The sequence below is a fragment of the Mangifera indica genome, unplaced genomic scaffold (assembly GCF_011075055.1).
Source record: "Mangifera indica cultivar Alphonso unplaced genomic scaffold, CATAS_Mindica_2.1 Un_0048, whole genome shotgun sequence".
Lineage (NCBI taxonomy): Eukaryota > Viridiplantae > Streptophyta > Magnoliopsida > Sapindales > Anacardiaceae > Mangifera > Mangifera indica.
The window spans coordinates 77,936-96,710 of NW_025401140.1; the positions used below are offsets into that span (position 1 = coordinate 77,936).

Below are 18,775 nucleotides of genomic sequence, written 5' to 3' on the forward strand. Positions count from 1 at the left end.
TTTGAACTATTGTACGGTACCATCAAAAAGCCACCAGCAGATTCTAAATTTGAGGGCTGGTGAATAGTATCATAAATAGTTTCATAAGAGGAACAAACAAGTCGACCCCAAACCAAATAATCAAACTAGGACTTGGGGTGTAATCGAACTGAGTAATGCTTAGCTCAAGCTTGGCTCTTTTATCTGTGTTTGATTAATATAATTTTTTATTACTAAAAATAAAAAACTATCATAAAGATATATTATTTAAAAGATTATTAAATATAAATTATTACCATATTTAAAAAAATTGGTATAAATAAATAATTATTATATTTTGTTGAAATTAATATAAAAATATTAAGATATTATTTTACTTAAATTAAAAATTTATTAGATATAAATTAGTATTGTGTTTAGTTAAACTAACATGTTTCATGTTAAAATATTTGTTTTGTGTATTTTCTAAAATATTCTTCATGTTAATAATACATTAGAATTTTTTTTTCAAATTAGCAAATTATGATATGAATATATTAAATTATTTTGTTAGTTTTAATCTTATTATCAATATATTTATTAAACAATATTTTCTATATTACTGAGAAACCCTTAGGTGAATCTTACATTGCTAAAGCATGAGACTGAAGTTGGGTTTGTGTGTACATCCTAAATCACTTAGCTATAAAAAGATGAAACTAGTTAAATAGCTTGTGAGCTCTTTAAACTATCAAAAAGTGTTTTAGGTTACAAAACTCAAAAAGAAAATTATGATAGATTTTATATCTAAAGTAAACAATATTTTGATAGTGAGTTAGAGTATTGAACTAGGAATATTACAAATAGTATCAGAACTGTTTCGTGTGTCCTCTTAAGTGATGGCTCATAAGGGGGGTAAATGTGACACCCTTAGGCAAATCCCATATTAGCTTAAAATTGACAATATCTTGACAATTGGTCGAACTATTAAACCAAGGATGGACTATGTATCCAAAGCAGACAATATTTTAACAATGGGTAAAACTATTAGACTAGGGATGTTACGAATGATATCAAAGTTGTTTCGAGTATCCTTTTGAACAATGGTGAGTCAAACCTCAACAAGGATGCTAAGTCCCGTAAAGGGGTAAATGTGACAACTTTAGAGAAATCTCACATTGGCAAGACGGGTAAATATGACATCCTTAGACAAATCTCACATTGACAAAGCATGGAAAAGATGTTGGGTTAGTTTATGCATCTCACATTGCTTGGGTTGCTAAGATGATGATTGGTTAAATAGTCTGTTAGCTCTTTTAATTGTCAAGATACGTTTTGGGTTATAAAACCCAAAAACAAAACCATGATAGATTGCATGTCCAAAGTAGACAATGTCTTAACAATGGGTTTGTCTATTGGACCATAAATATTATAAATTGTATCATAACCTTTCCACTTGTCCTCTTGAACGATGGTGGGGCAAACCTTAGTGAGGACATTAAGTCTCGTAAAGGAGGATGATTGTGAGACCCTTATGCTAATCCCACATTAGAAAATCACGAGAGAAATGTTAGACATGTGTGTACATCTCACATCGCTTAGGAATAAGAAGATAAAACTAGTTAAATTGCCTATAAGCTTCTTAAGCTGTCAAAATGTGTTTTGAGTTCTAAAACCCAAAAGCAAAACTATAATGAACTGTATATCCAAAATGGATAATATTTTAACAATAGGTTTAACTATTGAATCAGAGATGTTACAAATACTTGTTAATTTAATTAAAAATTGAAGGTATTTTGTCCTAACATTTTAATAAGTAAAAATAAATAGTAACAAAATTAATATTACCTTAGTAATCTTTTAATGCTTAGAGTGCGTTTGGTTGGGGGAATTTATTATTATCTTGGTAATCTATCTTTTATTCTCTTGTTTGGTTTGTCAGTAATAAAAGATTACAGTAATCTTCTATTACCAATGCTGACGTGACAGGTAATATAGGTGGTAATCTGATTACCACTTTCACCTTAGGTATTTAAAGATTACTGAGGTAATCTTTAGTTTATTATAATTATATTATTATTTATTAATTTTTTGAGATAAAAATAAATTTATTTTTAATTAATATGACAAATAATATAAAAAATATTTAAAAATAATTATATTCAAGGGCATTTAAGTAAAATAATTTACTAGTAATCTTTTATTACCTTTAACCAAACACAATAATTATTTATACCTATCAAATTTTATCAAACATAGTAATCATTTATACCCAGAAATCTTATAAGTAATCTATCTTCAAAGTAATCTTTCTATTTTAGTAATCAAATATTACCCAAACCAAACGTCCCCTTAAGGTAAAATTAATAATTAAACTATTTTTTATATTATCTACCACATCACCATTAATAATAGAAAATTTAAATTAGACAAGAATTTTTTAATACTTAAATCAAACAAGTTAATAATAATAATAAAAAATAGATCATCGGATTAATCAAATATTACTCTAAACCAAACGTCCCCTAAGAGTTAGGTCAAGCTTGTGGGATGAGCTTATTTTGACTTAAACTCAACTCGAAAAATTATATTCAAACCTTTTAATTTCTAAAATATTCTTTAAATCGTATAATTTATATATTTATTAATTACTCATTTATATTCAGAGTCAAGAAACAAGACTTTTGAGGTGTAAATATAATATTTGAAACTATTAGGAGTATATTGATAATGTCCTTGAGTCAAGTCATGAGCTCACTAAGCTGAATAACATCATCTTGTGGCTTGGTTTGATTGAAGTTGAGCGAGCTTATCTACCCTTAAATGAGTAAAGGGATATACCCTGATTAAGAATCCTCAAAACTTGTGGATAAAACCGATTGAAAACTAATGTTTTTCAAAACTATTAGTTTTGCGGTTTTTGTGGGTTATAACACATAGTGCCCGAGTCTAGAACAACAATATACTATTTTTATAGTGTTATTTCTCTCATTTACCTTCTCATGAGTAAAGGTAAATAATTTGATTAAATATCACCAAAACCTATTGATAAAACAGGTTGAAATCCTTATTTATTATTATTATTATTTGCATAACCTTCAATTTTTACAATTGTTGTGGGTTATATAACACATGGGCCTTTAGTATGGAATAACTTTGGATGGTTTTTGAGCAGTTTTTCACCCTATCCACCTCTTGTGAGTAAAAATAGATAACATAATTGAGAATCCTTGAAATATATGGATAAAACCAATCAACATCTTTTTTCCTTTTTTGCAAAACCCCCCAATTTCGCATTTTTTATGGTTATAACACATTGGTCCTGAATATGAGATAACGTTTGCTAATCTTTTAGGCATTTTCACCCATCTATCCCCTCACGAGTTATGGTAAATAACCTGATAAAGAATCCCCAAAACATATGGATAAAATATATCAAAATCCACGGTTTTTGCAAAACCCCTAGTATTTATGGGTAGCACATGGGCTTCAAAATGTGGGATAACGTTGAACAATTTTTTAGGCAACTTCATCTCATTTACCCTTTCATTAGTAAATGCAAATGCATAGATTGAGAATCTTTGAACATACAAAACTCTTAGATTTTTGCAATTTGGGTGGATTATAGCACATAGGCCTTTGGTGTGGGATAATGATGGACAATTTTATGAGACAATTTTTTGCCCCATCTACCCTCTCATAAGTAACGGTAGATTACCTTATTGGGAATCATCAAAACTTGTTTATAAAATTGGTTGAAATCCAAGATTTTTGTGGAACCTCCAAGTTTTATGGTTTTTGTAAGTTATATTACATGGGACTCTTGTGTGATAACGTTGAATGGTTTTTAGTTATTATTCAGTATTTTCTTAATATTTCGTCTCATAAGTGAAGGTAAATAATTTGATTAAGAACACTCGATACTTGTGGATAAACCAACCAAATCTACAATTTTTTGTGAGAGTGGTCATAAGAATTATAATACTTGTGAGGTGTATGAAAACTCAAGACTTGGTTAATTGATAATACCCTAAAGTTTTGTTTGCTTCATGTAATTTTTTTATTACAAATAATAATATATTACAAATAATTATGGTAGATTTTTAGAAAGATTACTATATACAACTTTCTAACTTAGGTTAGATGACTATTTCTCATACAAACTTGGATGAAACAACAATTTTTCAATCTTTTTAAGTTTGAAATGTCCATTTTTCCACTTATTAATTAATTCGACCAGTGTAAACCATTTGGATTTATTATAAATTATTAGTTTATCTATTTTAGTCTAATTTACAAAACTACCCTTAGTGCTTAATACAAATAAAAATTACTACTTTGTTCTTATGTTTTACTAAAATTATGAAAATACCCTAAACTTCTTTTAAACATTATTATAATTATATTGTTTTATTATGTGTTTTTTTAAATTATCTTTGGTAGGGAAAAATTTTTTTTTCCACCCAAGTTTGATAAAACAATAGATTCTCAGTTGTTAAGTTTGAAAAAAAAAATCTTTATATATATTTGTCAAAATCAATAATTAGTTTTAACAGTTAAACAATATTTATATTATTTTATTTAAATATTATCATGAGTTGTAATTAAATGTCATTTTGTCTCTAATGTTTATTGTAAACAGTATTGTTGGGAAATAAATGTCGTTTAAAGTGCACACAAGCTTCAGCTGCAAGAAGGTTTCTCTTTGTTTTAGTTGTAGTAGTAGATTGTATTTTTCCGGTTTTTATTTAGTTGTCTAATTGAAAGGGCCTGAGACTTTAAATGTTGGCCAAGAAGGGGCACCATTTGGTTGTGATGGCTAAATGTGATTTCTAGGCACCTTGCAGTCCATTTTTTATAGTTGGGACTAGATTGAAAGTTTGTAGAAATTGTTTTAGCTATATTGTTGAAATTGAGTTTAAAGCCGAGCTAAGCCTAAACAGGGCTCGACTCATTTTTTGCTTATTTTGTACTAGTCAAACTCACTTAATCATGTGTCCGTATTTGACTCGTTTGATAATTTTATTGTTTGTGATCGACTTGTATTAACTCGGGTTCACATGAGATATTTGTCCCGGCTCAGTTATCAGGCTTGGCTTCGAGCTCACTTTAGGCTTATATTTCACACTCGCTTCAAGCTTATATTTCAAACTCATTTTAAATTCTAGATTATTCAAATAATGATCTATATCATATATAACTTATTTAATTTTTTTTTTTTCATTTAAGTAAGTCAAGCTTGGCTTGCTTAGCCAATATTCAAGTTCGAACTCATAATTATTTTTCGCTTAAAACCCCAAATCATGTTCATTTAGAGCAGATTCGATTTAGGTTTGTTTCAAATCTGAATAAACTCATTTCGAGTTCAACTTTAATTACAAGTGAGATATGAATACAAATTAGTATTTGCCCGGTGGAGTAGTAGACATCTGTATGTGGTATCTTTTGTTGAATTATTTACTAAGATATAAGCCCTTGCAATTGTCCTTTTTTTTTTTTGTTTGGTTACATTCTCAGAATCTGTTGGTGAGTGACGTGGGATAAGACATTTTATCCGAGATATGACCCAGATGCTATCTCTCATATTTATTCCATTTTGCTAAACGCTACTGGAAGGCCTGTCCATTTCAATGTGGGCCATTCAATTGAATTTCAGAAAGCCTTGTACTTTAAGCTTTGAAATTTATTGAATTCCCCTTTTTATATATATGCCTGCCAAAAATTTTGAAATCCATACATCCTTGTAACATATAACATTAAACATTTAATTGCTCAAATGTGCCAAATCATCATGTTGAGATTGTGTTTATTTTCGAGAGGTGAGAAAAAAAAAAAGTGTCATAGCTAACTTTAGGGATGAATTTGAGCTAAAAAGCCTTTAACTCATACTCTTGCTTAGTTTAATCAAGCCAAATACAAACTAAAATAGAATTAATTTATTAAGTTCAAGATGATATCACCTCGGTGTTGCTGTAATTTGTCTTGTTGGCAAATGTTTGCTTCTTATGATTTTTATTTTTTTTAAACAAATTTTCGTTTTCACTAATATTATTAGTCATCAACTCAAATAAATCAAATTTAAACTCAAAATAATTACTTTAATCTAATCTAATTTGAACTAATTATTATTTAAACTCGATTTGATTTGATTTAATTCGATCCCACATCCTAAATATGAGCCTTCCCGTCCTGGGCCAGCCCTGTTAGCCCTGCTTATAATTCCTTTCTGTGATTCTTTGAACAAATAAAGGCAAATGTGGAATTTTCTTTGCACGAACACCAAGACAAGAATGAAGACTCATTCGCAATCAGATTCTCTTTCATTGATTTAGTCATTTAAATTTTAGAAACTAAAATTTTCTTGGAAAATGTATCACCATTCTCACTCTCTTCCTCTCTCGCTTTTCCTTTTCCAATTCCATTCAAAGCAAGCACCAACTTTTGAATTCTCAAAAGAAAACAACACGCAAATCCTATTTAGATCCTTTATTTCTTTTGCAAGCAAAAATTAAAGCTCTTTATAAGCCCCTTCATCTTCATTTAACAGATTCAAAACTCCAAAACCCTCCTTCAGGATTTCCCTGGAAACCCACCACCACAACTTGCAACGCTCAATGGCAGCTTTGCAGAAGTTCAAGATCCTGGCAACACAATGTGGGGTTGTGCAAAGCCCCACTAGGAGCCCCAGAACGAGCCCACTGGTGCAGATGCCACGCAAGAAGACAACCCTACGTATGTTACTGACCAAGACCACCACCAGCCGCCACTCACAAAAACTACTAACAAGTCAACAAGAAGTTGTGGTTGATCTTGAAAGTGACATGTTGCAAGAGAAGAAGAAGAAGAAGAGTCAGAGCAACACTTTGAAGGATCTGTTTGTGTCTTCTTTTGAAGATTACAACGACAAGGCTGGTGATGATGTTGATGATGATAATGATGGGAGGATTAGAGAGAAGAGTGAAGTTTTGTTAATGAGGAAGTTGCAGGGTGGTTTGGGAGGTGAACTGGGCTTGTCTAGACCAGTTTGGGTTGGGTCTAGACATAGATTGCTTAAGAAAGCTTGGAGGCCAATGCTTGCTTCTATTCCTGAGTAATCTATCAATTTTGTTTTTATTTTTTCATGGCTCTTTCGTGATATATCTTAACCCTGAGTGAAATTTTTATATATTTTGCTTCTTATCTGTATTATACTTTGCCCAAAGATAAAATAAAGCAACAAGGAAGTGGAAAACCAGTACGGAAAAATCTCATGCAAATGATGAACAAAAATTTCAATATGACAGGAGATTATTATAAGATGAAGTTGAGATTTTTTTGTTCTCTACGTGGACCTGTCACAACGACACTGTTGGATTAGACAATTAACCGGTAGAGTTTCCACGATTACATTTATTTAAGGCCAAAGCTCTAGTTTCCACCCAAATTTTAGTGCATTCTCAGAAGTACCCTCATGATATTTAAAAAACTCAAACATTCACTCATAAACTAATTTTCATCAAAGATAAGAGTAAAATTATCATTTTATATTTCATATTAAAAATATATAATTTTATCTTTTTTTTCTTCTGGATATTAAAAATTTACATTTCAACTCAACTTTAAACTTTGAAAAAGTGACATTTTATCCCTAACTCCTTAGGGTTTTATTCTCTCTAGCGACGACCACAATTCCCCTCACTTCTCTCTTTGCCACAACAGACGATGTCTCGCAACAGATAAAGAAGCATTGACGCAACAAATTGAAGAAAATGAATTCGACTTTTCCAACAATGACGAGGTTTTCATCGACTTCTCATCACCAGTTTCGTTTTCCATCAATTTGGGTTCAATCAAAGACGAATTGCACTATTAAAGCTTTGTCTAGAGCTGATTCGATGAAAAACATGCCAAACTTTGTTGTTGGTTCATGGAGAATGGTCGCATCGATTTTCTTCGATTCGTCACATTCATGCTTCTTCATTAGTTGTGAGACACCGTTGATAGTGGTAGAGAGAAGGGTGGAGAATGGTGGTCATGGTTGTTACCATCATTATCCTTGTTGCCAGGGAGAATAAAACCTTAAGAGTTTGAGAGTAAAATGTCACTTTTTCAAAGTTAAGATTGGATTGAATTGTAAGTTTTTAATATTCAGAGAAAAAATTAGATAAAATTATATATTTTTTACTATAAAAGGTAAAATGACAGTTTTATCTTTACTTTTAACTGAAAAATATAATATAAGTTAATCTATAAATAAGTATTTAAATTTTCCAAACATTATGGGTATATTTTTTCGACCGGGCTTAAACTTGGTGTCAACTAGTCCTTTGGCCTTTATTTAACTGTATTTAGAAAGGTCTATAACACAAGTTACAAGATTAGACCCATCACATATTTCTTTGAAAAATCACATACCATCTTCAATTCAAACAACCCTTTACAGAATTCAAGGTGATTTAAGTCTACCTAGAATCTTGTCTCGTTCGAATCTTTCCCTGTGAAATCAACTCATTGAATGGAGGAAATTGGGTTGATATAGATATGGGAGATGTTGGCACGAGGGATTGTGACGCCGGGTGCTTTGCTTGGAGTGGAAAATTTTCTAAGAGTGCTTTGGACTGGGACTTGGGTTATCTGCGGGACCAACCAAACACATGATTCATGAAAAAGTCAAAGATGAAAAAAGCATTCAAGTATCAGCTTGCTTTGGCATTTGAATGAAAAGCAAAAACCATCATTATTCTAGGCCATCTAGTGCTTGATGAGCCACAAAACTTATGCAGATACCCCTCTTTCTGAGCATAAAAAATCTGCATTTATCCCATAGAAATCAGTTTTTCATCAGCTTCATCTTGTTTTCAAAGCCAAACAACAGTAGTTTTTGTGATGGTTTTCAAGAAGATTGTAACATACCTAAACAAATCTCATATTAACAAAATATGAAAGAGATATTGGGTATATATAAACATGTTATATTGCTTGAAAACACTAAGACAAAAACTAATTAAATAATTCATGAACTTCTAAACTATTTAAACATGTTTTGAATTACGAATCCCAAAAAGCAAAACCTTGTTTAATCATATCTAAAATAGATAATATCTTAATAGTGAATTAGAGTATTAGATCAAAATATTAGAAATCATATCAAAGTTACTCCATGTGTGAGCAATGTTATATTATTGCAAAGCCCACCATGACAAACTAGCGATACTGTGTTATTGCAAAGCCCATCATGACTAACCATATATATATAGTAGACAATATTTTAACAATGAAATTGTGGCTATTGGACATGTCTTTCTCAAGTGCTTTGTACAACCAGAAAAAAAAGTGAAAAATGCATCTCCACGCATTATTCCATCAATTCACCTTTACCGAAGTGAATAAGATTCCTATGTCCCCCAGATTGAAATGAAATATTCTAATGACAAAAGAGGGAAATTATTCGGAGAAAATGAATTTTGGTTGCACATCGAATGATTTAAAATTATATAGAACATCCAAAAAGAACATAAATCAAACAACAGCACAAAGAGGAGATTCTGACGCTGATCAATAAAGTAAAATGAAAAAAAAAAAAAACATTTTATTTACCTTAAAGTTGATTTATGCCGTTCAACTTTTTTTTAATGGAAGATTTCTTCAACAAAATGAATCACTGTCTTGCTGTTAGCTGATCCTTGTTTCCCAGAGGAATAGAGGGAGTAATCTTATTTGATTGGATTTGTGATTGTCACAAAGTGGCATCATTTTCTATGTCCCCAGCTCTTGTGTTTTTCTGCTAAGGCTCGATGTTCCCATCAGGTTTAGCATGCTTTTGTGAATGCTCTTTATCCAGGGGTAGAACTTGATGCAAGAACCTTTTTATCATCTCATAACTGGTAAATGTAATAACGGTGGATGGAGTTGTTCTTAATAGGTTTGTCGCACAGCCTCGGTAAAAACCCAGAAGACCCTCCTTTTGGAAAACCTTCTTGATGCAATCAACAACTCCTGCATATTGCATCCCAACCTTTCTGTTCTGCCCTTGCTCTTGCAGCCTTGAACGGACAACCTGGATTATTTGAAATTCAGACATTATAAGCAGGAAAAAGAAAATATAATGAATATTTATCTACTTGATCAGGAGATATTCTTGGGAGATAGGCCATTGGCCATCCACTGCCAGTGAATTAGCGAAAAGAGCCTAGCCAAACATGCCTCATGTGGATAAGTCATCACAGAAGCAAGTACTTTGGAAACTGAGGAGGCAATTGCTACACTCCCAGGTCTTAGCTTATCAATCTCTTTATCATCTGATGACTCCAAAATTAAAATGATTAGCAAAAACTAAATATAACACATCAAGGAAATACTCAAAATCTTCAACCCAGACAAGAACTAATGAGAAGATAAAGATCATATTACTTTTTTCCGCCATGAACAACTTGATTCTCTCATACGTGGGAAACTGAATAGCAACATGACTAATCCCAGCCAATGAAGGCAGAATACCACTGTTTCAGACCATTAAAATAACATCAAGAAACCAAAAGTATTGAAAGAGGACAGGGGATGATAAAAGAAAATAATTAGAGATAAGAACGTATGAAGGTATCGAACTATCACCTTTTTCAATTGAAGAGCCATACCTTTTTTTTTTAATTAAATGAACTAAAGTTTAGATTTTCTATTGAAGGGACCAAGCATTCACTATTTTTTATTGAAAATACTAAACTAATCACTTTGCTTCCAAAACAAAACAAAACAAAACAAATAATCCTAGTTATGTTTAGTGTCTTCAATAAAAAACACTAAAAGTTTGGTCCTCTATAGGAAAATTTGAAAGTTCGGTTGCTTCCATAGGAAAATCAAAGTCAATACCTTCAATAAAAGAAAAAACAAAGTTTGATCCATTCAATACAAAAAATATGATAATTTGCTACCTTCAAATGTTATTATCCCAAATAGTTATGTCAAACTAGAATTGTAATAGCAAAGTTTCCAAGAGAGAATGACCAGTGAACTGAAGCAATAACCAATTTCTTATCTCAATGCTTTGCCAGGTTAGATCCAGAGGAGGAAATTTTTCTGGGCTTTGCAATTAGAGACTAAAATACTCACCTATACAAACCACAAATCCCTTCTTCGTGTGTAATCCTTCTCAAAGCAGAAAGTATGCTTTTGTATGGAACTATATCCGGCCTCGTTCCCTGAGTCTAGAAGAGATGAAAAGTGCATGAATGCCTCAGCTGGGACAACAATAATTGTATAAATGTGAAATATTCCATCCAACACAAGCAGGAAAAAAAACAGTTGAAGTTTATGGCATGATATAATTCCAAGAAACACACTGTATCTCCTATACAAATAAAAAGACGGAAAAAAGAAAATGAAACTTTGATGTGTCAAAAGCTACATTATTTAGAACTAGGTTCTAGTATACTGAAGCATCTTCTAGGTAGTTTGAGAATTGCTCAGTTTTTGGAGGTTATTCAAACATGGTTCTAAAAACTGGATGTTGGGCCATCAACCATCAGCAAAAACAGTTCCGATAACCTTTTTGGAGTTAAACCGGATTAAACTAGCTAAAAACCCCGGTTTGACCGGGTTAGCATAAAAAATCACTTTTTTTTTTTTTAAATTTATTGTTAAAACTTGAACCTAAGACATCATCAATCAATTTTGATTATATATATCATCAAACTAAGTTTATTTTAATAATAAAATAATTCAGATTATATATTTAATAATAAATTATACAAAATTATTTTGAGTATTATTTTTATAAAACTAACCGGTTCTGGTTGGGCTCCAAAAACATTGATTCAAACATTATTCAGTGATACAATATTATTACCCAAGTTGATTATCTATTCATGCGTGTTAATTTGTGTGTAATAGATTTCTAATTTTAAGATTGAAAACAGATAGGAGGTATAACATGGAGAGAAAATCTATAGCCCGAATAGAAGTGTATAAACAAGTTTAAATTATTTTTTCTGACTGCATCTAATCTCTCTTCATATTTGCTTCAAGGAAGAATACATAATATGGTCCAAAATGAATGCCTCTTAAACTAAATCTGTAAAATCATTAATACGGAGTTTGATCATCCGAACCCCTACCTTTGCAATTTAAAAATCCTGGTTCAAATGTGCAGAAAGACAGTGACAATGAGAAGAATGTTCTGTTGAAACAAAGAAACATACTCCAATAACAATAACCAAGTGGTAATCTTCTTAAAAAATCTTATACACAGCTATATCAAACCTTAGAATTAAATATTCAAAATCTTGCATGCAAAATAGTTCATTATAAACTCAAGAACTGATGTCATAGCTTTATATAAATAATGATATTGCAAACAAATGAGAATGCACTTACTTGGAGTCTGGTCTTAACAACCCACAATGGATTTGTCGTGATGGCTGTGGCAGCCCCAGCACCAGCAGCAGCTATCATATTGTTTCCTAGTGTGAGCCGATTATTGCTATCCCCTATAACAGGTCAATGGAATCAAATTTAACAATGCTCAACAATCAGCTTAGCTCAGAGATAACTTGATCCAAACAACAAAAAAACATTTCTTTAAGAATTCAAATAAAGAAACACATATTTTGCCAAGTTAAAAAATAATAATAACCAACCATGTGAATGGAGTAGGCCTTTAAGTTGCCCGTAAACTGTGAAGTATACCTACATATAAAACAATCACTGCTGTAACTTGGCAAAATTCTAAGATACATAATAATATTTCAAATCTTGGCTAACTAACTAACTGACTCTATATATATATATATATATAGAACACACACGTGTGTGTGTGTGTATTACATGAGAGGTTAAATTAAATAGTCTATAAAGCTGATGCCTGAATCGGTAACCAATTCCCCAAGCAACATGGAATGGAACATGCCAATGAAATTCCAAAACTTTTCAAACGAAAGTTGGCTTACACAGCGGTTACTTGGGAGTTATCTGTAAACAACCTAATAAAAACATTTCCAATGACTAGGAAAGGCAATCTTGATTCTAAAAAGCCACAGCCCCTCTTACAAATTGTTGAAAAAATTGGTTGAAAGCCTGCTTTTGATGGAGAAAAAGGGAGGTTATTAAGTATCTTTTCGGAACTTGCAGCTTTAACTGATAGATATAAATAGGTATCTAAAACACTTGAATGTCCTTTTTAACTAATTACTAAGGAAATAAACCAGATTTCTTCAAGAAAGCATTGCTCTAAAATATTCGATAAAAGAAGAAAGAGTGGGGTAAGATTGATTTAGGTAAACACAGTTGAGTCACACATCATGGAAATGGTCACATTCTTGGCCCCTAGCGATTAAAAGAGAACCTTGGCATGGATTAAATAAACAAAAAATTAGCATAACAATCTAATCATTTTAATAAGGTTTGTCTTTCAACAATGCAGAAGGGGTTTCAAGTACTTTTTTTTTCTTCTGCAAACAAATCACTGAAAGTAGCACTCACAGCCCAATTTGGAAGTAATGCCAGTATCGTTGGCGAGAGGCCATGATACATTCCCTTGAAGCCTTCATTCTTTAATATGTGCTGTAGACTTGTAATAATGACACTACCTGAGTGATGAGGAAAAAAAAGAGCACCAATAAGAATAGAAATTCCTGATAACACCTACAATCAGGAATAAAAATTTGCATCCAAAGTATCGGCAATGCATATTTCTTCAGAAGGAAAAAGCACCACATGTAGCATTGATAGAAATACTATGTCATAGACAGAAGCACACTGAAAACTAGGCCCATGGCCAGTAGCTAGACCTGCACGGTTCCCAGTTAACTGCTACCAGCTTACTATTATAACATTTTCCGTCTAGAAAAACTCATATGGACAGTCATTCAATTACCCAAAATATGAAGAAACCTGCACTCATCTTATTGATCCTACTAAATGCACAAACATCACCATGTCCACATTTCTAGATTTGAGGAACTGATTCATTTCAAACTCCATGACCAATATATCAAGATTCCAAATCATTTTACAAACATCATTTCTTCCTCTTCAGAATCCAACTAGCAAGCAGAACAAGTTTAGTAATTTCACTCGACTTATTTTCGTTAAAAACTGCAAAACCCTTAACCCCAAATTTCAAACTCCCTATTCTACTTGAACTAAATTAAAGCCAAAAAATACAGCACAACAACTAGCACCAAAGAAATATCCAAAAGGCTTTAAAGAATTAACCTCTACGACTGGTCTGTGAACCTTGAGGGAGACCATGTACTTGTAATCTCGTCTTGATCACATCCAAAGGGCACACAAAAATCGCTGCAATTGCGCCTAAAAGAACAACAACAATAAAGATGGTAACCCTCAAACTGAACACCAAATTCTCAAACTTTTGCACAAAATTCAAACCTAACCACACCCCCAAGAAAACAGTAAAAAACAAAAAAGTAACAATACAAACCAGCTGAAGCTCCAGCAACAGCGTCGGCCAATAGGTCCCTAGTTGTTGGAGAATGAAACGATTCCCCAGCTCCACTCATCTTCAACAATTCTAAAGCAAAGCAGAGATATATCTATCTATAACGCATATAACTATATATACGCTTGCATCATATATATATGTATATATGCAGAAAATATTTATATTGTTTGTATTAAAAAAAAAAAGAAAAAAGTGCGTCTGTGCTTGGAATTTAAGCGGGATCTGGGTTACATTTGACTTGTTCAAGTTACATTGAATGAGAAGAGAATAGCGTTAGCTTGTTTGATGGACTTGAAACATGAGTGGGCACAGCTTAGGAAACTCTTTATCGTTGATTCTTTGTTCCCACCCAAATGTTGTTGTATTTCAAGTTTCTACCCTTTAATTTTAAAAAATCCTTTTACCTACCCATAAATTATTAAGTCTATTATTTTTAATGGTAAAATCATTATTTTACTTATAATTTTAAAAATAAACTAAAATTTTGTCTCTTTTTTCTCCTCTAAACTCTAAAAACTCATAATTTCTTTCATTAAAAAAGTTTAAAAAATAACATTTTCTCTCTAAGGTTTTTCTCTTCAATTTCTAACTGTTCATCTAATACCACCTCTAGCAATTTCTCTCTCTCAACATTTTTTCTCCCATCAACAACAGTCTCTCTCTCCTCAGCTCTCTCTCCAACAATTTATCCAAGTCAAGAAAACAAAAAGCCTAGATGAAGATGATATCATTGTCTTCTTAGCTTGGATGGATTGTTGAAGGGAGAGATGAGGAGAGAAAGACAACCACTGGAGGGAGAGGAAGTGTTGGGAGGAAAAGATTGCCAAAGGAGTGGTGAAAAATTAAAGAGTAAACTCTAAGAGAGAAATATTATTTTTTAAAATTTGATGTCAAATAAAAATTGTTAGTTTTTAGGGTTTTAAGAAAAAAATTTCACCTAACAAATTTGATTAATTTTGACAATTTATACGTGAGTAAAAAAATTTTTTAAAGTTAAAAAATAGAAACTTGAAAAAGCTACCATTTAAGTTAAATGTATTCCTCCATTAAGTCCTCAAAATTTGGGTTGTTTCTTAATTCTTTCCGAGTATTCTTGTTTCATATAATACGTTGTAAACGGAGCAAGATATTTATAAGGGAAATTGAAATTTTTAGCACTTTTTTATTCCGTGTATACAAAATTGCCACATATCCTAAAACTTTCACAAATATACCACAACAGTACTCACCTTCCCCAAAATACCCCTCTTCAATTTTTCATGCATAAATTCTCTCTCCTCTTCTCTGCAACTTTTTTTTCTCTTCTTCCTCTTCTTCCAAAGTTATAAAGAAATCACTTTCTCTTCTCCCTCATCTTCAAAAACAAAAACAGGAAGGAAACAACCAAATTCTTCAAATTAAGAATTCTTCAAAGTAAGGATTTTAAAAAAAAAAAAAAGGGAAAAAAAAGAGCAATCTACAAGAGAAAAAATGACCATCGAAGAAATGACCATGTAAGATGATCATGTAACAGTATTTAACTTGAAAAAGAAAAAAATTGATATTTAAGGATTTAAGTGAAACAAAAAAAACTGGGCATTTAACTTTAAAAAAAAAAAAAGTTGGCATGAAAGTTGCTGTGTAACGCCAACCCTTAATATATGTATATAATATTAAATAATATTATTATATTAATATAATATATTATATACTATAATATTATAATATATTATAATTTATATAATTAAATTATAATATTTTATAATATAATATTACATATATAATATAAAATATATTATATATAATTATTACAGGGGTTGGCGGCATCGCCAACCCCTGGCTGGAAATATATATTATATATATAATAATAATATTATAATTATATATTAATATAATATTATTATATATAATATAATATATAAAATATTATAATTTATATAATTAATTTTTAATATTATTATAATATTTTATAATATAATATTATATAATATATAAAATATATTATATTATATATAATATTATATATTTTATAATTATATATTATTATAATATATTACATATTTTATATAATAAAATTTATATAATTATAAATATTATATTATAATATAATTTTATATTTTATAAAATATATGTAAAAGCAGTCTGGGTTGGCGATAAGGGAAATTCGCCTGTAGCATTAATGTAGGGTGGGCCCACCTTTTATAAAGCAAAACATGATTTTTATATATATATAATTATTTAATTTTTTATATATATTTATATTATATATTAATATATGATATATTATATAATATTTTAATTAAAATATTATAATTATATTATATAATTATATATTATAATATATTATATACTATAATATTATCATATAATAATATATTAATATAATATATTATAATTTAAATAATATTATTATAATATAATATTACATATATAATATAATATATATAAAATATATTATATATAATTATTACCAGGGGTTAGCGGCATCGCCAACCCCTAGTTATATATATTATATATATAATATATAATATTATATTATAATATAATTTTATATTTTATAAAATATATGTAAAAGGAGTCTGGGTTGGCGAGAAGGGGAAATTGGCCTGCAGCATTAATGTAGGGTGGGCCCACCCTTTATAAAGCAAAGCATGATTCATATATATATATAAAATTTTTTAATTTTATATATATATAATTATATTATATATTTATATTAATATATGATATATTATATTATATTTCAATTAGAATATTATAATAATATATTATTTATATTATTATAATTATTATTTTATTATAATAGTATATTAATATTAAAATATATTATTATAATATTAAAGATATTCTAGTATTAATAATTATATATTATAATATATAATATTATATATATTAATATAATATATATAATATTATATTAATATATTTTTTTGCCAGGGTTGGCAGAATCGCCAACCCTTGGCGTACGCCAAAGGTTGGCGATTCCGCCAACCCATGACTTATATATATATAATTAAATAATTATATATAATTATATTATATATTAATATATATAATTATATTATATATTATATATATATAATTATATTATATATTAATATATATAATATATTATATTTAATATATATAATATATTATATTTAATATATATTATATATTATATTTAATATATATTATATATAATATATTATATTATCTTTAATAAATAATATATTATATATATAATATATAATAAATAATATATTATATATAATATTATATATTATATATTATATATAAAATATTATATATATATATATATATTATATAATATTATAATCAATAATATTATATTATTAATATATATATATTATATATATATATATATAATATTATAATATATAACATATTATAATATTATATATTATATATATAATAAAATATATATTAATATATTATTATATATTATAATATATTATATATATTATTAATAATATTAATATATTATATATAATATAATATATGTATATATTATTGCCAGGGTTGGTGGAAACCCTTATTAGTTTATTTTATATATATAATTTATATAATATTATAATACAATTATAATTTATATTAATATATAATATGTTATATAATATAATATATTAAAATTATATTATAATATATTTTATATATACCGCCAACCCTTTATATTAATATATATATTATATTATATTATACATAAAATATATTTTATATATTATTATATTAATTTTATATATTATTATATATATTATTAGAATATAATATATTATATTATATATTATTATTATAAAATATATTATTAATATTATTTATATTCGTACTTATACTATTATCAATATGTTAAATATTATTGAAATGCTGCCAATATAATAGCTAAAGAGGATTGTTTTTAAAGGTGGATCAAAATTGACCTAAAATCAAATTGACAAACAAAATTATTAGGATTTTGGCAGTTAATTAATATTTTTATATAAGAAGAATAGTAAAATTAATAAAACAATTTGATTTATTATTTTTCAATGCAGCCCATACCGTGTTTCAATAAAACAATGTGTCAAATACACCATACAAACAATAAAAAATGACATCATTCAAAAAATAATAAAATACACCTTTCAATCAATAATAAAATACATCTTTCAAGCCATAATAAAATGACATCCAATTCGTATGCATGCCCGTCCATCCATGCCTGTTTAGAAATCCTCGAAACCTGCATTGTCACATTCCAATTGAATTGAATAAAAACAATCAATTTAGTAAACTTTGCTGACATACAAATAAACTCATAAACAGTTAATACTTACTGAGGGCCCTTCCTTGGAATATGGTTGTAGCCACGCGTTTTCTTAACCTCTTGGAATGTGCTGATGTAAAATTAAATGGGTGATCTCGGGC

The 18,775-nt window shown here is 29.1% G+C and overlaps 2 protein-coding genes across 5 annotated transcripts; one reads left to right on the forward strand and one right to left on the reverse strand.

The window, feature by feature from the left end:
• The first annotated feature begins 6,349 nt into the window (after positions 1 to 6,349).
• Positions 6,350 to 7,146, forward strand: LOC123206762. Its single transcript, XM_044623990.1, has one exon. The coding sequence runs from the start codon at positions 6,573 to 6,575 to the stop codon at positions 7,050 to 7,052; it is 480 nt and encodes a 159-aa protein (XP_044479925.1). The 5' UTR covers positions 6,350 to 6,572; the 3' UTR covers positions 7,053 to 7,146.
• Positions 7,147 to 8,246: 1,100 nt separating this feature from the next.
• Positions 8,247 to 14,648, reverse strand: LOC123206740 (nicotinamide adenine dinucleotide transporter 2, mitochondrial-like). Of its 4 annotated transcripts, none has more exons than XR_006500113.1 (10): positions 14,372 to 14,639; positions 14,146 to 14,241; positions 13,411 to 13,517; positions 12,570 to 12,618; positions 12,307 to 12,419; positions 11,044 to 11,138; positions 10,348 to 10,436; positions 10,141 to 10,235; positions 9,535 to 9,994; positions 8,247 to 8,747 (listed from the first exon to the last, which is right to left on the reverse strand). XR_006500113.1 is itself a non-coding variant. In XM_044623965.1 (9 exons), the coding sequence occupies exons 1-9, from the start codon at positions 14,448 to 14,450 to the stop codon at positions 9,722 to 9,724; spliced, it is 996 nt and encodes a 331-aa protein (XP_044479900.1). In that variant the 5' UTR covers positions 14,451 to 14,639; the 3' UTR covers positions 9,382 to 9,721. The 4 variants fall into 4 exon arrangements, 2 of the variants coding, with proteins under 2 accessions (XP_044479900.1, XP_044479901.1); XR_006500114.1 differs by having other exon boundaries at positions 8,247 to 8,571; positions 14,372 to 14,638; XM_044623965.1 differs by lacking the exon at positions 8,247 to 8,747 and having other exon boundaries at positions 9,382 to 9,994.
• Between the last annotated feature and the right edge of the window lie 4,127 nt (positions 14,649 to 18,775).